The sequence below is a fragment of the Pelophylax lessonae genome (assembly GCF_965119305.1).
Source record: "Pelophylax lessonae genome assembly, chromosome: 6".
In the NCBI taxonomy this organism is placed as follows: Eukaryota; Metazoa; Chordata; class Amphibia; order Anura; family Ranidae; genus Pelophylax; species Pelophylax lessonae.
The window spans coordinates 60,820,158-60,838,817 of record NC_138773.1 but is presented as its reverse complement, the minus strand read 5'-3'; the positions used below and the strand labels follow the sequence as shown (position 1 = coordinate 60,838,817).

Here is an 18,660-nt window from a genome sequence, read left to right as displayed (position 1 = left end):
ATCCACTCAAGGATGTTGTGGCCTGTCTTCAATCCAATTCCATCCTGACCTGTCCGTAGAAGCAGCCATCAAAGAACAAACTGTGCCCAGAAGGCCATTTGTAGCACATTAGTGTGGTATGAGGCCTATGGGCCACCACCGTGGCAAATGCTTTCATGGACAACAAGCTCCCCACCGAGAGTTATAGAGCCCCAATGCCAGCAGACTGTAGCTAAGCCACCACTGGCTAGTGGCTTAATCAGGGACTGAGACTCATAGATAAGCCATTTGATTTGTTTGACTATTGTACTTCTATTTGACATTGCACATGCCAGTGTTTGATAGTGTGTTCATGCTGTCATATTTATTCTCTTTACCCCAAACTTCCTTTATAGGACTTTTCCAGTTTCAGTAAAGCCCATTCAACTGTTATTGGTGTGTTGGATAGTCAGGTCCAGGTAGAGGACTGGTCATCACTGGAGGTGGTAGCAGGAACCAAATAAATTCAGCGGGTCCTAAGGGGGTAGCGTTACACCTGTATTAATAATTTACTTGTAAAACACAGAATTTACATGTGAACTTGAAAAATGTATAAAGATTAAAATATATATTGATACATTTGATATACACCTAAAAATAGTGTACTCCCCCCAAAACAAACTTTTAACGTTTTTACCTTTAAGGCTCTAATTTACTCACAAAGTGGGTGCAATGACTTGGAGCGACGAATTAGACTTCAGTTTTAAGTTACTTGGACTGACCAGGTCAATGGAAGCTGATTTTTTTGTCTGGCTGCTGTGTATTCTACATGACACTGATTTTGATCTACATTATTAGGTAACCTCATCTTTCTGAAGCTACTCTGACAAGGTTTGGGACTGTCACAAACAGTAGAAGCAACCATGTAAGCTACTCCTACTCAATAAAAGAGTAATGCAGAAGCTGTCTCCCTGTAGTCTTAGTGGCAAACAGGATGGGCACCCTGCCCTACAAGCATATGATGTGGCTCCCTGTCTGAACTGCCCAGTCTGAGGTATGTAGTTGAAGTATGAGTATAATGTGGAGGGTGAGCCGGGGCCATTAGGACCAGTTTTTAGGGCCCTATATTTATCATATGGCCAGTAAAAACATGCATTTGCTGTGTATAAACTGTCACCTATTAGTATTGGGCAGTGTTCAGGGAGGGGGTACCATCACCCATCTGATCCACATCTAGTATAAATGGGCACCTAAGTCCTAGAGGGCCCTTGTGAATGAGTACAGTGGCACAAATGACATGCTCACCATTACCTCCTTGTTGATTTATTCTGCATAGCCAAAGTAGATCTTTATTTTAGAGGTTACAGTAGAAGAACACAAAAAAACGTGACTCTTCAGTTAGTTTAAAAACATATGTATATATGGTGGCAGCCATATTTGCTCATTACATAAACTGTCACTCCTTCCTGTTTAGTAGTACTATACTTTAATTAATCCTTTGATTATTCCCTATGTAGCGCCCTGCCCTAGTTAGGCTACACTCAGTTTTTGGCTTCATTATACTCAGTGGAGTGGAAATCAGTTTTTTTGGTCTGGTCAGGTTTTCCTAAGGTAAGTGGTTACATTTTTCTTTCTGCCTCTGGAAGAAGCTTAGAGAACATAGACTGGGAGGATCAACTACTGATTTATGAGTATTTATCAGAACCCAACCCCAAGGAAGAGGTGCCCAGGAGGTGGGATGCTGTCTGTATACTGGAGTTGAGGTGCTGTCTGTATACTGGAGTTGCTGTTTGGGCCTTAGAAAATGATGGACTGAGAGCCTAGAAAAGAAATGCTAAATAGATTTTTGATGGAGGGCATCCTCTTGGAGTCTGGTCTGGTCTGGGTCTTTGTCTTCCTCACTGAAGAGTGTCCCATGGAAGATGGGTGGCAGACAACTGTCCTAGGACATTGTAAGTAAGACCTGTTGTTGGACTCTCAGGTGTGCATGTACTAGAGGGAATTTAGTGCCAGAGGTTACTGGATGGACGGGGCTTGCTCTTATAGAGACCTAGAATTACTGCCCATTCCCTATTACCTCCAGTGAAGGCTGTCTGAAGATTTTGTAAGAAGTTTGTCCTCCTTTTAATTTCTGCTATCGTTTTGGAGTAAAACCTTAAATTCTCTCCTGTTCAAGTTTCTGCAAATAAAATCCGCAACCGCAAAAGGCCTCCTTCATGGGTGATCATGGCTCTCAAGGTTTTGGTCTGTACTTTTGAGGGCCTTTGGTTGGAGGATACATGTTGACTGCCATTATATGTTATCCCCATTATGATCTGTGTACATTGCATTCTGTATTGTAGTCAAAGGGTCATGACATTGTTTCTACACCAACTGTATTTTGTTAGCATTGACTAGGGGTCTTCAAACTATGGCCCTCCAGTTGTTTAGGAACTACATTTCCCATCATGCCTAGTCATGTCTGTGAGTGTCAGAGTTTAACAATGCCTCATGGGATGTGTAGTCTCGCAACAGCTGGAGGGCCGTAGTTTGAGGATCCATGGGCCATAGACCATGCTACCGGGAGAGGTATTTCCCTATCTTATCTTGTTAATGATTTTTTTATGTATTGCTTCTGTTACAGTTGTGTACTATCTTCTTACAAAAGACAATAAATATATTGAAAGTAAACTCCACAAAAATACATCTCCCAGACTAAGCTTGTGTTGTTGGTGTCCTTTGATCTGTGTCTGTGGCAGGCAGCCTCTGTAGTGTATTAACACAAGCCAGGCTGTACAGGTTGCTTCTTTATTCACTGAACACCACGCATGAACTGAACTTCAGCCACACCCAGCTCCCAGACATATACATAGTATTGTAACATTTTGCAGACAGCAACTTAACCCGTTGCTTACCATACTACATTCCCTCCTCTCTTTGAATAAAACATAACACGCACAACGGATTAATAAGATTAACAAAATGCATGGATGAACAACTAAAATTTAAACTATAAACTCCTGACTATACACATAGTTCTTAAGGTAGGCCGGTGGATTAGTTGCTCGTTTTTCTCGTAGCCATTCCGATGTGGATGGTTGTGGATTGAAGTCTGGATCACTGGCAGTACCATCGCTACTCTTTGCCTGTTCGCCGTCTTCCAATACTTGACCTTCTGGCTCAATAAATTTCTTCACAAATGAGAAATTACGCACTTTTGTGTGTCCATCTAAATCCTCTAAAACCACTTGAGTACCTCTTTTCTCCTTTACAACATAAGGCTCAGGTTCAAAGGACGGAGCCCGTTTGTTAAACCGATCATTTTGAAGCAACACCTTATCACCCTGTTGAAGGCCACTGGGTTGACAATGGCGGCGGTGGTTTGCATACTGTTCAGCCCGGGTCTTCCTATCCTCATCAATGTGCCGAAAAGGTTTCTGACTCATAGGAGGACCCCAATGTCTGGCAATTTTGTCCTAAATTGACGACCACAAAGAAGTTCCGCCGGACTAACTCCCGTGACAGTATGCGGAGTTGTGCGATAAGCTAAAAGAAAACGCCACAGTTCCTTTTTCCAGTCTCTTCTCTCTAAATGAGCAATTCGCAAAGCTTTTAGCAAGGTTCGATTCTGGCGTTCCACTTCCCCGTTAGCCTGTGGCCAGTATGGAGTTGTACGATGATGTTCAATAGCATTTGATTTCAGGTAATCCTGAAATTCCTGAGAAGTAAATTGGGCACCATTATCACTCACCATCCGTTTAGGCAACCCATGAGATGCAAAGATGCTCTCCAACCCCTCAATTACAGTTGATGATGTAGCTTTAGTGAGAACTACCACCTCTTGCCACCTTGAATAATAGTCCACAACAACTAAAAGATGGTGTCCAGATGGAATGTCACACAGATCAATGGCTAAATCTTCCCATGGTCCCTCAGGTAGAACAGTGTGAGTTACTGGTTCTGGTTTAGGTTTGCTGCCCACCAACTGACATGCTCGACATGACGAAACCAAACGTTCCACATCCTTGTCAATTCCTGGCCACCAGACTTTCTCACATAATCTTTGTTTGGTGCGAACAATGCCTTGATGGCCCTCATGGGCTAAATGTAATGTACGTTTCCGTAAGTCTTTAGGCATCACAATACGATTGCCACGTAAAACTAGTTGTCCTGCAATACTCAGCTCTTGTTTGATTCTGTGATAGCTTGGGTCACAATCCACCCAAACCCCCTGTCTTACACATTTTCTCAACCGAGCAATTTCCGGATCCACAGATGACAATTCTTCAACCTCCCGCGGTGTCAATGCCTGAGGCATGGCGTTAGTAGCCACAAAACGAATGTACTCTTCTGCTAGGTTATGAACAGGTGCTGAAGACTGAGGAAATCTGGAAAGTGCATTGGCTGCATTAGTCGGTCCAGGTCTGTACCGCACTGTAAATCGATACGGTAACAATCTGAGAACCCATCGTTCAATTCTGGCGGATGGTTTTGATCGTGGCTAATATATCACTTCCAGAGGCTTGTGGTCAGTGATGATTTCAAAATCAAGTCCGTAGAGATACGTGTGAAACCTTTCACATCCCCAAACAACAGCCAAAGCTTCTTTCTCGGTCTGACAATAACGCCTCTCTACATCAGTAAGGGATCTGCTTGCATATTGAATAGGTCTGTAATCGCCTGTGCACTGTCTCTGGACCAAGATGGCGCCTAACCCCACAGGGCTAGCATCGACAATAACTTGGGTGTGTGCAGTAGGATTGAAATAAGCCAAAGTTGTGGCGCAAGTCAGCCGTCTCTTAAGTTCATTAAATGCACCTTGTTCCAAAAGGCCCCACTTCCAAGGGACTGCTTTGCGAGTCAACAATCTCAAGGGTTCACTGACAGTCGCCATATCTGGAATAAACTTAGCACAGTAATTCACTAGCCCAAGAAAACTGCGTACTTCTGCAGGGTTTTCAGGATTCCTGGCGTCAGACACAGCTTTAATTTTACAGTCCTCCGGACCAATGCCCCTGTCAGACAGCACATGGCCCATAAAAGTCATTTTATTCATTTGAAATGTGCACTTCTTCTCATTTAATGTTAATCCTTTCTCCTTCAAGCGATTTAGCACAGCACGGAGACGTTCATCGTGCTCCTGTGCGTTTGTTCCCCACACAATTATATCATCAGAAATGTTATGTGTGCCTGCACAACCATGTAGCACTTGCTGAATCACATGTTGATAGGCCTCCGGTGCTGACGATACGCCAAACATCACCTCTTGTATCTAAAAAGACCTTTATGGCTTGCAAATGTAGTGATGACTCTAGACGCTGGGGTCAGTTCAATCTGATGATAACCCCATTTCAAATCCAGTTTACTGAAGACACTTGCCCCATTCATTGCATGTAGAACATCTTCAATAGTGGGAATTGGATGTCTCTCTCTCTGCACAGCTTGGTTAGCACATCTCATGTCCACACAAATCCGAATATCTGTGCCCTTTGGCACAACAACTAACGGCGATACCCACGGAGTGGGTCCATCCACAGGTTCGATAATGTCAAGGTCTAGCAGCTCTGCCAGTTTGTGCTCAACAGGTGATCTCAGGCTATAGGGAAGTCTGCGTACTGGCTGTGCAATAGGCTTTACATGTGAATCAATGTGAAGCTCCAACTGAAAATCCTTTAATTTTCCAAACCCAGAGAAGCAATCTTTAAATTCCTCTTTCAATGCAGAAATAGCAGGAGACACCATATTCACTCTTGTGCTGCCTACATCAAGGCCAATCTTTAACACCCCCAGTGCCATAGCGGTTTGACGACCAAGCAGAGGCGACCCTGTGCCATCTACAACATAGAATTCGGTCTGCAATGGAGGACCAGTCTCATGTGTTTGCACAGGGGTATAGAATTTGCCTTTAAGTTGTAGTGGTGTACTGGAGCCATAAGTATAAATCTGTTTAGTGGTGTTACACAATTTAAGGTGATTTTCTCTGCCTTTAAGACTGTACCAAGAAGCTAAGTCCATAACATTGCATGTAGCTCCAGAGTCAATCAGCACTGACACATCTGTATTTCCAATCTTAATGGTTAATGTCCCAGCTTGCAGAGAACACAGGGAGAATATAAATTCACAGTCAGAAGCACTCTCTTTATCCTCAGCTATAACATTTACTTGTGCTGATGGTCCTTTGGGTTTGTTTTCTCTGGTTGTACTTCTACACACAGCTGCAAAATGACCTGTCTTTCCACAAGCATAGCACATTTTATTCTGTACCACAGTGCAGTCCTGACATGTGTGTCCCTCTCTGCCACATTTACTGCAGGTTATATGTAAAGTCCTCTTCGGAAAACTCTCTTTTCTACTCCAGAGGTTCCTATTATTATAGGTAGGTTTGGAGACTGTATTGACAGATGCAGTGTCTTTGGTTTCAATATGCAGAGCCTGGAGCTCAGACAGTTCAATGGCTATTGCAATCTCCTGCAGACTAGTAAGTGTGAGACTAGGTTCTCTCAATAATCTCCTCCTGAGGTGCACAGATGTGCATTTCTCTATGACCTGATCTCTGTTTATCTCCTCAGTTACAGTCCCAAAATCACAAGACTTTGCCAGATATTCCAGCCTAGTCACATAACTGTCTGTGGTTTCTCCCGGTTCTTGCACAGCCTGTCTAAACTTATATCTTTCATAGGGAATATTTTTCTTTGGCTCAAAGTACTCACTCAGTCTATTCATGGCTGTCTCATAGTCTGAATCTTCCCCTGTTGCTCCCAGGGTTTCAAAAATGTCCTGAACTTGTGATCCAGCTAGATGCAGCAGCATGGCTCTCTTCTGAACAGGTGCAGTCACTCCTGTGGCTATAACATAGAGCTGAAATCCCTTCTTCCACTTGTCCCAGCGCTGTGAGAGACTAGTGTGGTCTCCAGACACATCAAACGGTCCGATAGCCGGTAAATCCAGAAAGCTAGCCATCCTCGTCGCCAAAATGTAGTGTATTAACACAAGCCAGGCTGTACAGGTTGCTTCTTTATTCACTGAACACCACGCATGAACTGAACTTCAGCCACACCCAGCTCCCAGACATATACATAGTATTGTAACATTTTGCAGACAGCAACTTAACCCGTTGCTTACCATACTACAGCCTCTATACTAGCAAGGGAGAGCTCGGCATCTTCTGAGCAGGCCCTTTTGGGGACAGCACAACTCCTGCATGGCTACTCGGCAGTTGCTCTGCAGTGATGCTGCATCTACTTATGTACAGACTTGAAGAAGCAGTTACACATTTATATATTACCTAAGATATAAACCCTTACTGAATGAGATTTAGTTTACTAATGTGTATCAAATGGCACTTTTCCACTGCAAGTACCGGCTCAGCTCTACTTGGCACTGCTTGGCCCAGCTCGGCTCAGTTTGCTTTTCCACTGTGTGGTACGAGTCGTCACGTTTCAGCACTGTATAGGCTCTACTCGGCTCGGTTTGCTTTTCCACTAAAGTAGTATGTGGGTGGGATTACAACGATTCTCTGACCAATCAGTGGCTAGTAGTGACAAACAATCAAGGCTACATGCAAAGGATTGTGGGATATGGTATAGGTACGGCCCGCTTCGAACCCCAACCGAGGTGGTACTGTTTAAGCGAGCCGTACCGAGCCGTATCATGTAGTGGAAAAGCGCTGCTGTACCAAACCGTACCGAACCGTTCTAACACGTACCATGCGGTACCATGTAGTGGAAAAGCACCAAACTGAGTCGTACCATGCAGTGGAAAAGCGCCTATAAAGATTTGCCAGTCTGAAAAAAATGACTGTTTCACTTTCTTTAATGTCCATTGTTGAATTTCAGTGCCCAGTCTCAGTCTCCTGCACCCTTTCTGCAGCCATTTCCTGTCTGCATGCACTCCAGCTGGTTGCATGGCATTGCTCAGGGTAGGTTTCCTGATGGTGACATCAGTAAGCCATGTCTGTGTAATATGTGTTGAAACACCCACTTATAATCTCCCTTGGAAACTCCTGTGATAGGGCAACAACATAGGAGCACAATCAAGAGACAGCACCTTCAATTTCTCAGTTGAAGTTTGTTGAGCCAGGTGGTTTCAGTTGGGCCACACACAGTTTGATTTTTGGCCAATGCACAGGAATCACCCAAAATTCAGGCTGTGTATGGGCAGATTTGGAGCCTTGCTACAGAAGAAGGACCAATTTTTGACCGGCGTTCAGCTTTAAATACAATGCACTAACTACAATAATCAAGGGAGGATGCAAGCATATTAAATGACTTTCAAGTAAAAAGTTATCGTTATTATTCAAAGCATGAAAATACCTTCTATTTTCCTTTTAACAGTTCTGCCTTTTCAGGCTCCCGGGCTGAGCAACCCAACTATTTACATTCAGAGCCAACTTCAGGCTAAATGAAGGAGATAATGGTTTGCTCTTCTCCTATTGTTCTGCACTGCCAGCCTCCACAAAAGCTATGCCACGCTAATGAGAACGTAAAGCACTCATTCTGATAGACCATAAATAGACTCACAGCTTCCCCCATCGCCAACCGCTGTGTTAAAGGGAAACTGGGCCTTTTGAACTAAGCAGTATAAAGGTATACAGCCTTACATTTTAAGTAGATCAAAACCCTAGCTGAATGACAATTCGTTTTCCAAAGCTTTAAAATTTACCAAGATTTTTATTCTCCATAAAATATAGTTCACAAAGAACTATTGACCATAAAATTAGAGTTCCCAATGAACCATTTCTCTTTCTCTCTATCCATCTAAGAAGCTTACCTCTCTCATTAATGCTAGGGTTGGAGGTAGACAGCATTTGAGGAAGCGATGTCCCCATATCCAGTTCTGTTAGGGTCAGCTCATTCATAAAATTTGGCAGCTAGGAGACAACAAAAGCAGACAATCTGTCAGACACACTTTTCTTTTTAAGGTCAGACAGCAGCCTCACTAATCTTTATCTAACCAACAAAATACAAGACCTAATGCCTCGTACACACGCATCGATAGTTGGCCGTGAATTTTCGGCAAACGTCCGATCGGCCGATTTTAGGCTTGTTAGTATGATGCTTTCGACAACCGACTCCGACTTTTCGGCCGAACAAAATCTGGTGTGCATGCTATAAAATTTTTGTTGGCTGTCAACAGAACGGCCGATTTTCCGGCAGTCAGTACAGATTTCAGCAGACAAAAATCTGATGAGCAAGACTGGGCATGCTCAGAGAAGAAAAAACACACGGAAAGTAAACCAGCACATGACATCACATCTGAATTTGGTTTTTGTTGGCCGAGAAAATTCGTGTGCAGTCTAGAGCACATTCCAACCAACACAACAACACTGGACAAAAGACGACCGATCGGTCGGCCGATAATCGTTGCGTGTATACGAGGCATAAGAAACAGTCAGCTAGGGCTACATTTAATTATGGGCTGTATTGTATACGGAAAATCCCACCTTGATTTTTGTTAGCTTTTTCTGGATTTTATCGGCCACAATGTCCTCCCAGTATTTCTCTCTGAGGAAATCCCAGAAGATGCGTCCAATGAAGGCGTTTACCCAGCACACATTGGGGCTGCTGGAGAGAGAGCGCTCTACGAATTGCTGTGTGGATGAGCAAAGGCGTTCAGTTAGGTCATAAAAATAGCAAGAGTTGTGCTCACCTGTGTTCAGTCAATGACTCGCCCTTCCCCAATCCAGCAAGATATCACCCACAAAGCCACAGAGTTGTTTGTAAAAATCCTCTTAATACTATAAGATAACCCCAGTACAATTTTAGAGCATGGACCCACAACAGAAACTAAGTTTGTAAATGTATTGCCTACCTTGTTTCTTTATGTTTCCATAGGCTTTCGAAAAAGGCTGCTGGGGTTACTTAAAGCAGTAACAAGAAATGTACAAAGAGCAAACAAACAGTAAACCTTGATATTTATTTGATGCTTCACATTTTACTTAAAAGCAGACTTTTAATTAAAGTACAATGTGCTGAAGTGCATTCTCATGGAATTTCTGGCTTTCTTGGGAGACAGCGGTGAAGCACAGCAATATTATTGGCACCTCCAAGAACTTGAAGGCGCCAGGTTCAAGGTAAGAATTTTTACATTTATTTTTCTAAAATCTTTATTTTTGGCCTCCTTTTTAATGCATATTTATTTAGCTGGGCTGTCAGTTAAACAGGCCTTGTGTTTTTTAAGTCAGGTCTGCCTTAAGGAGGAAACCTAGGATGAAACATATAAGTAGGCTGCCATTTTTAATTTTTCCTAACTGCCATGTTAACCACTTAAGCCCCGGAAGATTTTACCCCCTTCCTGACCAGGGGTTTATTTGCGATTTTTTACTGCGCGACTTTAACGGACAATTGCGCTGTCGTGCGACGCTGTACCTAAACGAATTTGACGTCCTTTTTTTTCCCACAAACAGAGCTTTCTTTTGGTGGTATTTGATCACCTGTGCGATTTTTTGATCATGCGCTATAAACAAAAAAGAGCGTAAATTTTGCAAAAATAACAATATTTTCACATTTTTTTTTATATGAAATTCCCAAAAAAAATGCAAAAATCAAAATGTTTTTAACATTTTCGGCCAATTTGTTTTATGCTACATATGTTTGGTAAAAAAAAAATCGCAAAAAGCGTATTTATTAAGTTATCGCGTTTACTAACAAAGGAACGATTTTTGTCATTTTTGGTGTTTTTTTTTTTTAACGAGTAATGGCGGTGATCTGCGATTTTTTTTGCGGGACTGCGACATTGCGGCGGACAGATCGGACCCTTGACTGACATTTTTGACACTTTTGGGGTTACCAGTGACATTACTGCAGTAATCAGTGCTATACATATGCACTGTTACTGTAAAAATGACACTGGCAGGGAAGGGGTTAACTGTATTGGAGAGGGAGGGGTTAAGTGTGTCCTAGGGGCGTGCTTCTAACTGTGATGGGACAGGTCTCCTAGTGTAAAAACAGAGATCAATGGTCCTACATAGTAGAACTGTCTGATCTCCATTTTTACACAGGGGAGAATGACAGGCGGCTTGTTTACATTAGCCGCCTGCCTTTCTCCCTTCCCGGCGAACGATCGCGAGTGACCGGCGGACATCGGGTCCGCCGGTCACACGCACTGACTTCTTAGGGAACGAGCCGGGGGGAGCGCGCGCCTCAGCGGGCGCTCGCTCGCCCGCTATTGGCTCACAAGCCGGTGACAGGCTAGTGACGTATATATACGTCACTTTGCCTTGCCGGGGCTGACCGCCGCAGTATATCTACTTGCGGCGGTCGACAAGTGGTTAATGCTTCGGTTCTTGCTGGACTATGCAAATATAGACTAGGTTTCAGAACATGGATCCACCCCCTTCATTTAGCTCACTATTAACCCATTGCAATGACCAACAGCCTCACAAACCAATACTGAAGTTGATGGAGTAAGGCTCTCAAACAGGACCACTCAAAATGTACTTAGCATTAGCAGAACCAATGGAGTATGAAGGACCCAGAGTGATCTATAGGAAACCACTGTTATTTAACCCTCCTCTTATGTTAGGGTCAGAACCGACCCGTTTTCAGGTTCTGAATGTCTATAAGTATCACATAAATCTGTTTATTGCATCAAGATTTTTTTACTTTGTCAGGAACAATGTAATAGAAAAATAATCCTTTTCACTAAATTATAAAATACTGTGGTGAAAATTAAGACGTTCATGGTGTTAGGGTCAATTCTGACCCAGTTATAATATAGGATTTTAGGACACTAATAAGTGCCAAAACTGAAATCATAAACACTCTCTCTGCTTAGTAACACTGACAGCCAATCCCCTCTCAACCCTGTGAGCTGTAGTTAGGGAGGGGCCTATTTCTTTTCCTGCTTGTCTGTTTCTCTAAATAAAGTGAAGAAACATAGGACAAATACATTTCAGAGTTGCTGACTTTATTTTACCATTTTTTAAATTTGAAAATGAGAGGTATTCTATCAAAAGAAAGGTCTAAGGGGTCACACCAAAAATATTAAAATCAATCTTTTCAAGGATAAAGAAGCCTAACAAGGTAACCAAGAGGTAAGAAACAAATTTGATGAGAAATAATTATTCAGAGGGTATTTTATGGCTGATTTAAAACACGGGTCAAAACCGACCCTAAATATCATGGATAGTAACGGAATTCTAACATAAGAGGAGGGTTAAATTTCAACTACTGAGTCATATTCTGCACTCCAGATATTTTGTATTTGCATTGTCATTGTGGGATAACTCCATCAACTAATACACAGGTTTTGCATGGTTGATGGCCGACTGAATCACATCCTATTTCTCCCAGGGTCCCAAATGAAGAAATAAAACCCTATCTCTGCCCAGCTTTTTTAGCCATCGCAAATCTAAATGATGGTCACACTTTACTTAATAGATTCTTTATAATGAATAATAAAACAGAGTGCTTGGCTGTAATAGGGTGAAACCTATACTGTGTGATTGAGAGAGAGAAGAAGACATAATTTACTGAAGGAGAATGTTGGCATTGGTGTATCTAAGAGATATAAGCAGGGGTTAAGTGATTCAAATCACTATAACCAATGCCCATCCAATACAAACAGTTTTGAGTGAAAAAAGCAAACCAGATGATTAAAATGCTTTAAAAAAAACCACTAGGGGCTGGATAAAGAAAAATACAAGATCACCTTTCTCCGAGGGGTGGGGCTGCTGGTTGCACTATGATGAGGGCTGGGTATGGGACTTATGATATCTGCAGAGATGAAGCAGGCAATGTAACTGTTATAGTCCAGAAGGATTTTCTGCCTGACGTTCCCTGACAAGTCCCTGGGTTTCAGCAGATAAGGAATGTCTTCTGTACTCTCTGTGCTACTGTTACTGGTTCCCCCGGAGCTGGACAATGGAAGAGGCCCAGACCCTAAAGAAGGAGAAGAAAAAGAAGATGAAACAAAAAAAAAAGAAAATGTAATTTTAGACAAAACATATTTTTTCTGCGTTGGATAGAGTGGGGAATGATTGGAACCCCTGCTGGGTTTATACTACTTTTTGGGGCTCCATTAGAGAGATTTCCCTTCACTTTCTGTCTCAGTCACAACAGGAAGTGAAGAAAATCTCCTAATTTCCAATAGACAGAAATAAAAACTATTTTTTCCTAAAATAAGTGTAGGCAGGTGCAGTCTACTTTCTCCACTGCAGGTGGCGCTCAACCACAGCGGCATAGCAAGGAGGGAGGAAGTCAAGAGGAACATGGTTCATCTATGCTTTCCAGGGTCACTGGGGAAGATATCCGATTGGATGCTGCCGCCCCATGTGACTCTAGCAGCCATCTTTGTTCAGGCAGAAATTATTTATGGCACTGGCTCCCAGGCTTGGCATACATTTCGCATGTGGGTAGTGTAGGGACAGGTCACCTGTCTGACAGGGACACTGATTAGTGGTAGAGAGAGGTCCCAGGCGAGTAGGGAAAGGATAGGGACACGCCATCCTTTTCGAGACCTCCCGGTTTGTGCTCAGAGCGGCCAGGCCGCATTCCACTCCTCAAGACAGATGCTGTCGGCACATCTGAGACCTGCTTTGTTACACCTTGCTGATATTGCTGTAACCGTTCCTTGTCAGTGGGTTTGTTCTGAATGACTGGTTTCTGCTTGAATACAAGTTCTGTTCTCTGCAATCGGAATCTGTTTGTCTACTGCCACCGCACCAGGCTGCATCTCCCCATATATAGGAAGCATATACGCTGAAATAGGTTTTATTGCTGTGTGTGTGTCTTTGTTGCACAAAATAAGACTGATTGCTAAAGGAAGATCATTTGTGATACTTTCATGACAAAGCCCAGCATTTATTCAAGATCATATTTCTACTAGACATAAATGGGAAATTATGGAAAACTACAGAATAAGCATGGAAAAACCTGTTCTGCTGTCGCTTCTAGTGACATCTTGTCTTCCAGCCATGGACCCTTGGGTGGCTTTAAATAAATGTTGGTACCACTCTTCCTTGCTTCTCCCAGTCCTCCCAAACAAATACAAAGTCCCAGCCTTGCAGTCCCCTACAATATTTTCCGAGTCTTCTACTTCCTGCCCTGGAGTCTCTCCACCATCCATTGGTTCTTGGCTATAGAGATCTTCAGAGTTACACAGCTGGATGCATATAGGGTACTTCTTGTTCCATAGTCTCTTCTTGGCCAGCCCATATGGAAACAAAAAAACCTGTAGAAAGTATAGTAATGACATGTTGTATCGCCAAACCTTTACCATTAGAAATATGGGCACAAGCCCTACTTTACTCAAACAGCCTGCCACAATGGTTTTCTACTGATCCAAACAATCTATCGTTATATGATTTTCTTTGTAAGACATTTTTATCTAACAATGTGTGAATGACTGCAACCAGCTAAGCTTGCAGAAGATTAAAAAACTGAATATGATTGGTTGCTGTGAGACATTGCAGGCACTTTGATATATGAGGCTAAATTTTTGAAATTTCTCATTCCCCTGTTTTTGTTATGGCCTACATGAAGTTAGGACAGAACTTGAGCTCATATAACAGACATCTGCATCAATGTCCTGCACCATGCATTTCTAGTTCTAACAAACTTCTGGTCCTAAAGTTTAGCTGATGTGTAGGCGTGATAGTGCTGGATTTATAGAAGTGAGGTTTTGATATTGTTGGATGTATCATAGAATTCAGTCCTCCTTCACAAAGGCTGATGTGCAAATGGACCTTGTTCTGTTTTCAGGCTGCTTCCACTCTGATGGCCTCCGGGAGAACACTCACTGGATAGCCCAACTCCGGGGTGGGTATTGAGAGGTGCCCAGTACAAATGTTTATGACACAAAAAGGTCAAATCAAAATGTTTATTAAACAAAACTATCAGAAAAAGCAAACGCGTTTAAGGCCCCGTTCACATTGCCGCGATCCGACTTGGGGGGGGCGACCTCGGAGCGGCCACCACGGACTTCATAACATTGAAGTCTATGGCGGTCGCCTCCGGGTCGCCCCAAAGAAGCTCCGGACCCTTTTTCTAAGTCGGAGCGACTTGTGTCACTCCTATTAGAACGGGTCCGCAGCTTCCCTATGGAAGGCGACCTACGGCGACCTGTGAGGCGACCAGGTCGCCTTAGTGTGAACGGGGACTTAGAGGAAAGCCTTCTCCTTCCTCAGGGCTCAAAACGTGTATGAATAGACTTATGATGAGATACATTTAGGAGTCCTATGCAAGGGCTTGATCCAAACTGTCAAACCTGGATATATTGCAAAATGTGGGCATAGTTGGGCGACACAGTGGTGTAATGGTTAGCACTTTCGCCTAGCAGTAAAAAAAGGGTTGCTGGTTCGCATCTCAACCACAACACTACCTGCCTGGAGTTTGCATGTTCTCCCTGTGCCTGCGTGGGTTTCCTCCCACACTCCAAAGACATGCTGGTAGGGTAATTGGATCCGGTCTAAATTGGCCCTACTATGTGTATGTATGAATATGAGTTAGGGACCCTAGATTGTAAGCTCCTTGAGGGTAGGGACTGATGTGAATGTACAATGTATATGTAAAGCGCTGTGTAAGTTGACAGCACTATATAAGTACCTGAAATAAAAATATAGTTTAGGTCCTAAAGTTTGGTTTCTAAGCCAGGGGAGTGTGAAGTAAGTAAGTATATACAGATTGTGAGGTGTGAACTTGTAAGAGTCTTTTAATGCAAAAAATACCATTAATATGCATATAAATGGATGATCTTTCACCTCTTACCTGAGCACTGGTCAAATCACTGATCTCATGACTGACAAATGCGACTTCTGGAATCTCCTCTCCAAAGGTGGACCTTCGAGGCAGATTGCTCTTTGGATAGCTGCGTTTTAAAGTTGTCCCTTCCAAGGTTACAAACACGGAGTGTGTGAGAGCTGGGTGATACGTCTCAGGATCGTAGGAAAACATTTCATTCATCCAGCCCTGGTGCCAAAGAATCACAATGATTATTTCCTTGCATGATATTTAATTAGATAATTGGTAGTAAGAGCCAATGCGGCCCAGCCCATATAGGCCGATAACACTGTAACAGGAGATTTATTATGCTTTCTAATGAATGAATGATAGTTTTACCAATCCAGACAATCAGCCAAATACACTGAAAAAAAAAACAGTTTCACCTGTTTAATGGTTTGTAAAGCAATACACATTCTGTTGTGGTTGACATATCACTGCTTTACTGGATGGCTACAGAGTCCACAAGCAACATTCCATTCAACAACTAAAACACAGCTGGTGTAACATATATGGTGGCAATGCCTCCCCCCCACCTCAAATAAATATATCTCCTTCTAATGAACAAAGTGTATCTAAAGTCAGAATTTTTTTTTTTTTTTTTTTTAGGTATATAAAGGGAATGATTAGAATCCCGCTCATATTTTTTGTTGTCTGATCTCCACTGGAGCACTTTCCTTTGCCTTCCTTCTACGAAGACTGTAGTAAAAAGAAACAGGTATAGCCCTGGTTGGCAGCCCCTCTAAGCTGCGCAACCCAGACATTACAGCTACATAAGAGTTAATCTCTCTGTTCTTGTTGTTCATTGTAGCACTACCATCACAGAAACCGCTGGTAGTATTGGGTCCCCTGCTCATTTTCTGACCCCAGCTGAAACCCCACTCTTACTGGCACCACCAGAATACCTCAGTTGGTAACTACCAGTGGTCACACAAGAATGGCACATGCTGGTTATTAGAAGAGAAAGAGTTTGTATTGCCAAACCAAAGTGTACAGTAGAAGAGTAAATCAATAGGTCAACATTAACACATAAAAGACTAGTGCAATAACTGACGAACTCATAACTGACGAACTCAGTGTGTACTGCAGTACCAAAGCCTAAGTGACCAAAAAGGTTAACAATAATTGGGAAGACCAATTAATTTGAGCACTATCAGACAAGCTTAGGCCTAAGAGTTTGACTCACTATAAGCAACACAGTCCTGCCTCCAGGTAGGGTGCAAAATATGAACAGTTCTGGATGTTAGCTTCTGCCGGCTCAGGTGGGGCCCTTTAATGTTGGCGTGCAGAGACTGTGATGTCTTGGGAAACCAAGAGTTCAAAAACATGTAAATAACAGGTTACCTTCAGTTGGTGTGTACCTCTAGGCAGGGCAAAACAAGCACATGCAAGGAGTTGGGAGTATACTGGGAGCAGGGGACTTGAAGGAGTTAGCGTTAGGGTATTAGGCAGAAAATGTAAGTCAATTGTGTACACAGAAGCCGCATTCTGGAAGAATAGCAGCTACGAGGGCTGTCTTTTATCTCAGTGCTTGCTGCTTTCAGTGGGGAATGGCAGCACTGAATTGTTTAGCTCTCTTGAGGGAACAGTGCTGGTGTTCCCTGGGTCTAAGTTGCAAAGGAAAATTAACCTCTAGTCAAAGTTGTTAGCTGGGTCGGAGACCCTCTTACCATATCCTTATGTGGCAGTCTTTAGATGTTGGTGCATTCTCTGCATGGTGGGGGGCATCCTTAAACAGCAATACAGAAGGGGTTTGGAAGAATGAATCTCGGCAGCTGTTCTGGGACTCTATTGGCCACTGGTTGATAGAGCCGCCTGGCGTCTAGCAACCAGAGGAGTCACGGCTGTGACTCTCTGGCCCTGCTCATAATTCAAAGTGAAGGAGGATTTAACTTCCTCCTCCTCTGCGCCTAGAGCTCCCCCCACTCCCTCTCTCTCCCACCCCCTCTCCCTCTCTCCCCCACTCCCTTCTTCCTCTCTCTCCCACCCCCTCTCTCTCCCACCCCCCTCTCCCTTTCTCTCTCCCACCATGCTCTCTCTCTATCTCATGCCCTCTCTCTCTCGTCTCCCCCCCTCTCTCTCTCATCCCCCCATCTCTCTCTCTCATCCCCCCTCTCTCTCTCTCTCCCTCTCCCACCACCCTCTTTCTCTCTCTCTCTCCCACCACCCTCTTTCTCTCTCACCACCTTCCCTCTCTTACCCACCCCCCCTCTCTCTCCCCCCCCTCTCACCCCCCCCCCTCGGGAGATCTCAGGGGTCTTGCTGGGACCTGAAGTCCTTCAATTCTGGGGGGAGTCACATCCATTAAACAGGAAGGGGTGGGCCAATTTACATAGGAGGAGGAGGGGCGTCCAATCTTGTCTTGCCTAGGGCAGCACAAAACCAAAATACACCACTAGTTAGAGTTATGGCAAAGTAAACCAGTGAAAACTGCACTCTTGTGCGAAAATATAGTACTGCAACTTTAGAAACAATGCCCAGTGTTACTTCATGAACAAGACTGTGGAAGGGAGCAGTGAGAACTGGAGGAATATTATTGGCTACATGGACAGCTACAATTGGTCACGACAATGATAGACAGGAAGAGGAAGCAAATAGAGCCCAGGAAAGGAGGCAAGGCAGCAGGGGAGAGACAGAGACTCATAGGGAGACATGAAAGGAAAGTGCAGGGTTGAGAGGAGAGCCCGAGTGTGCTCTGCTTCCTTTCTCCTGGCCTTCAGAAGAAGTGCCAGCAGTGCAGAGGCTTCTAGGGACGCAATGACCCATCATTACCCAGTCTCAGGATTTTGTGGCCTGTTTTGCATCCATTCCCATCTGGTCTACAGAGGCAGCCTTTAGACTACAGACTGCTAAATGGCATATGAGTAGTGAGAGGCCTTTGGCCACCCTTGTGTGTAGTGAGCCAGTTTACATTGCAGGACCTTCCTGCTGCCATTGGAACTCTATTTAAGGGACCTTCCTCATCCCTCCATCTTTATCTTTGTGAGTGTTCTTCCTCTCTTAG

The 18,660-nt window shown here is 43.6% G+C and overlaps 1 protein-coding gene across 1 annotated transcript in view; it reads right to left on the bottom strand.

Annotated features, from left to right (window-relative positions):
* Positions 1-18,660, bottom strand: part of LOC309558792 (testis-expressed protein 2-like) — a 107,646-nt gene that overhangs the window by 37,414 nt on the left and 51,572 nt on the right. Inside the window, exons 3-7 of the mRNA XM_082261849.1 lie at positions 15,645-15,845; positions 13,812-14,109; positions 12,589-12,818; positions 9,380-9,526; positions 8,707-8,806 (exon numbers count right to left, since the gene is read on the bottom strand). Of these exons, the coding sequence (XP_082117975.1) occupies positions 8,707-8,806; positions 9,380-9,526; positions 12,589-12,818; positions 13,812-14,109; positions 15,645-15,845 (976 nt within the window). The remainder of the gene's footprint in view (positions 1-8,706; positions 8,807-9,379; positions 9,527-12,588; positions 12,819-13,811; positions 14,110-15,644; positions 15,846-18,660) is intronic.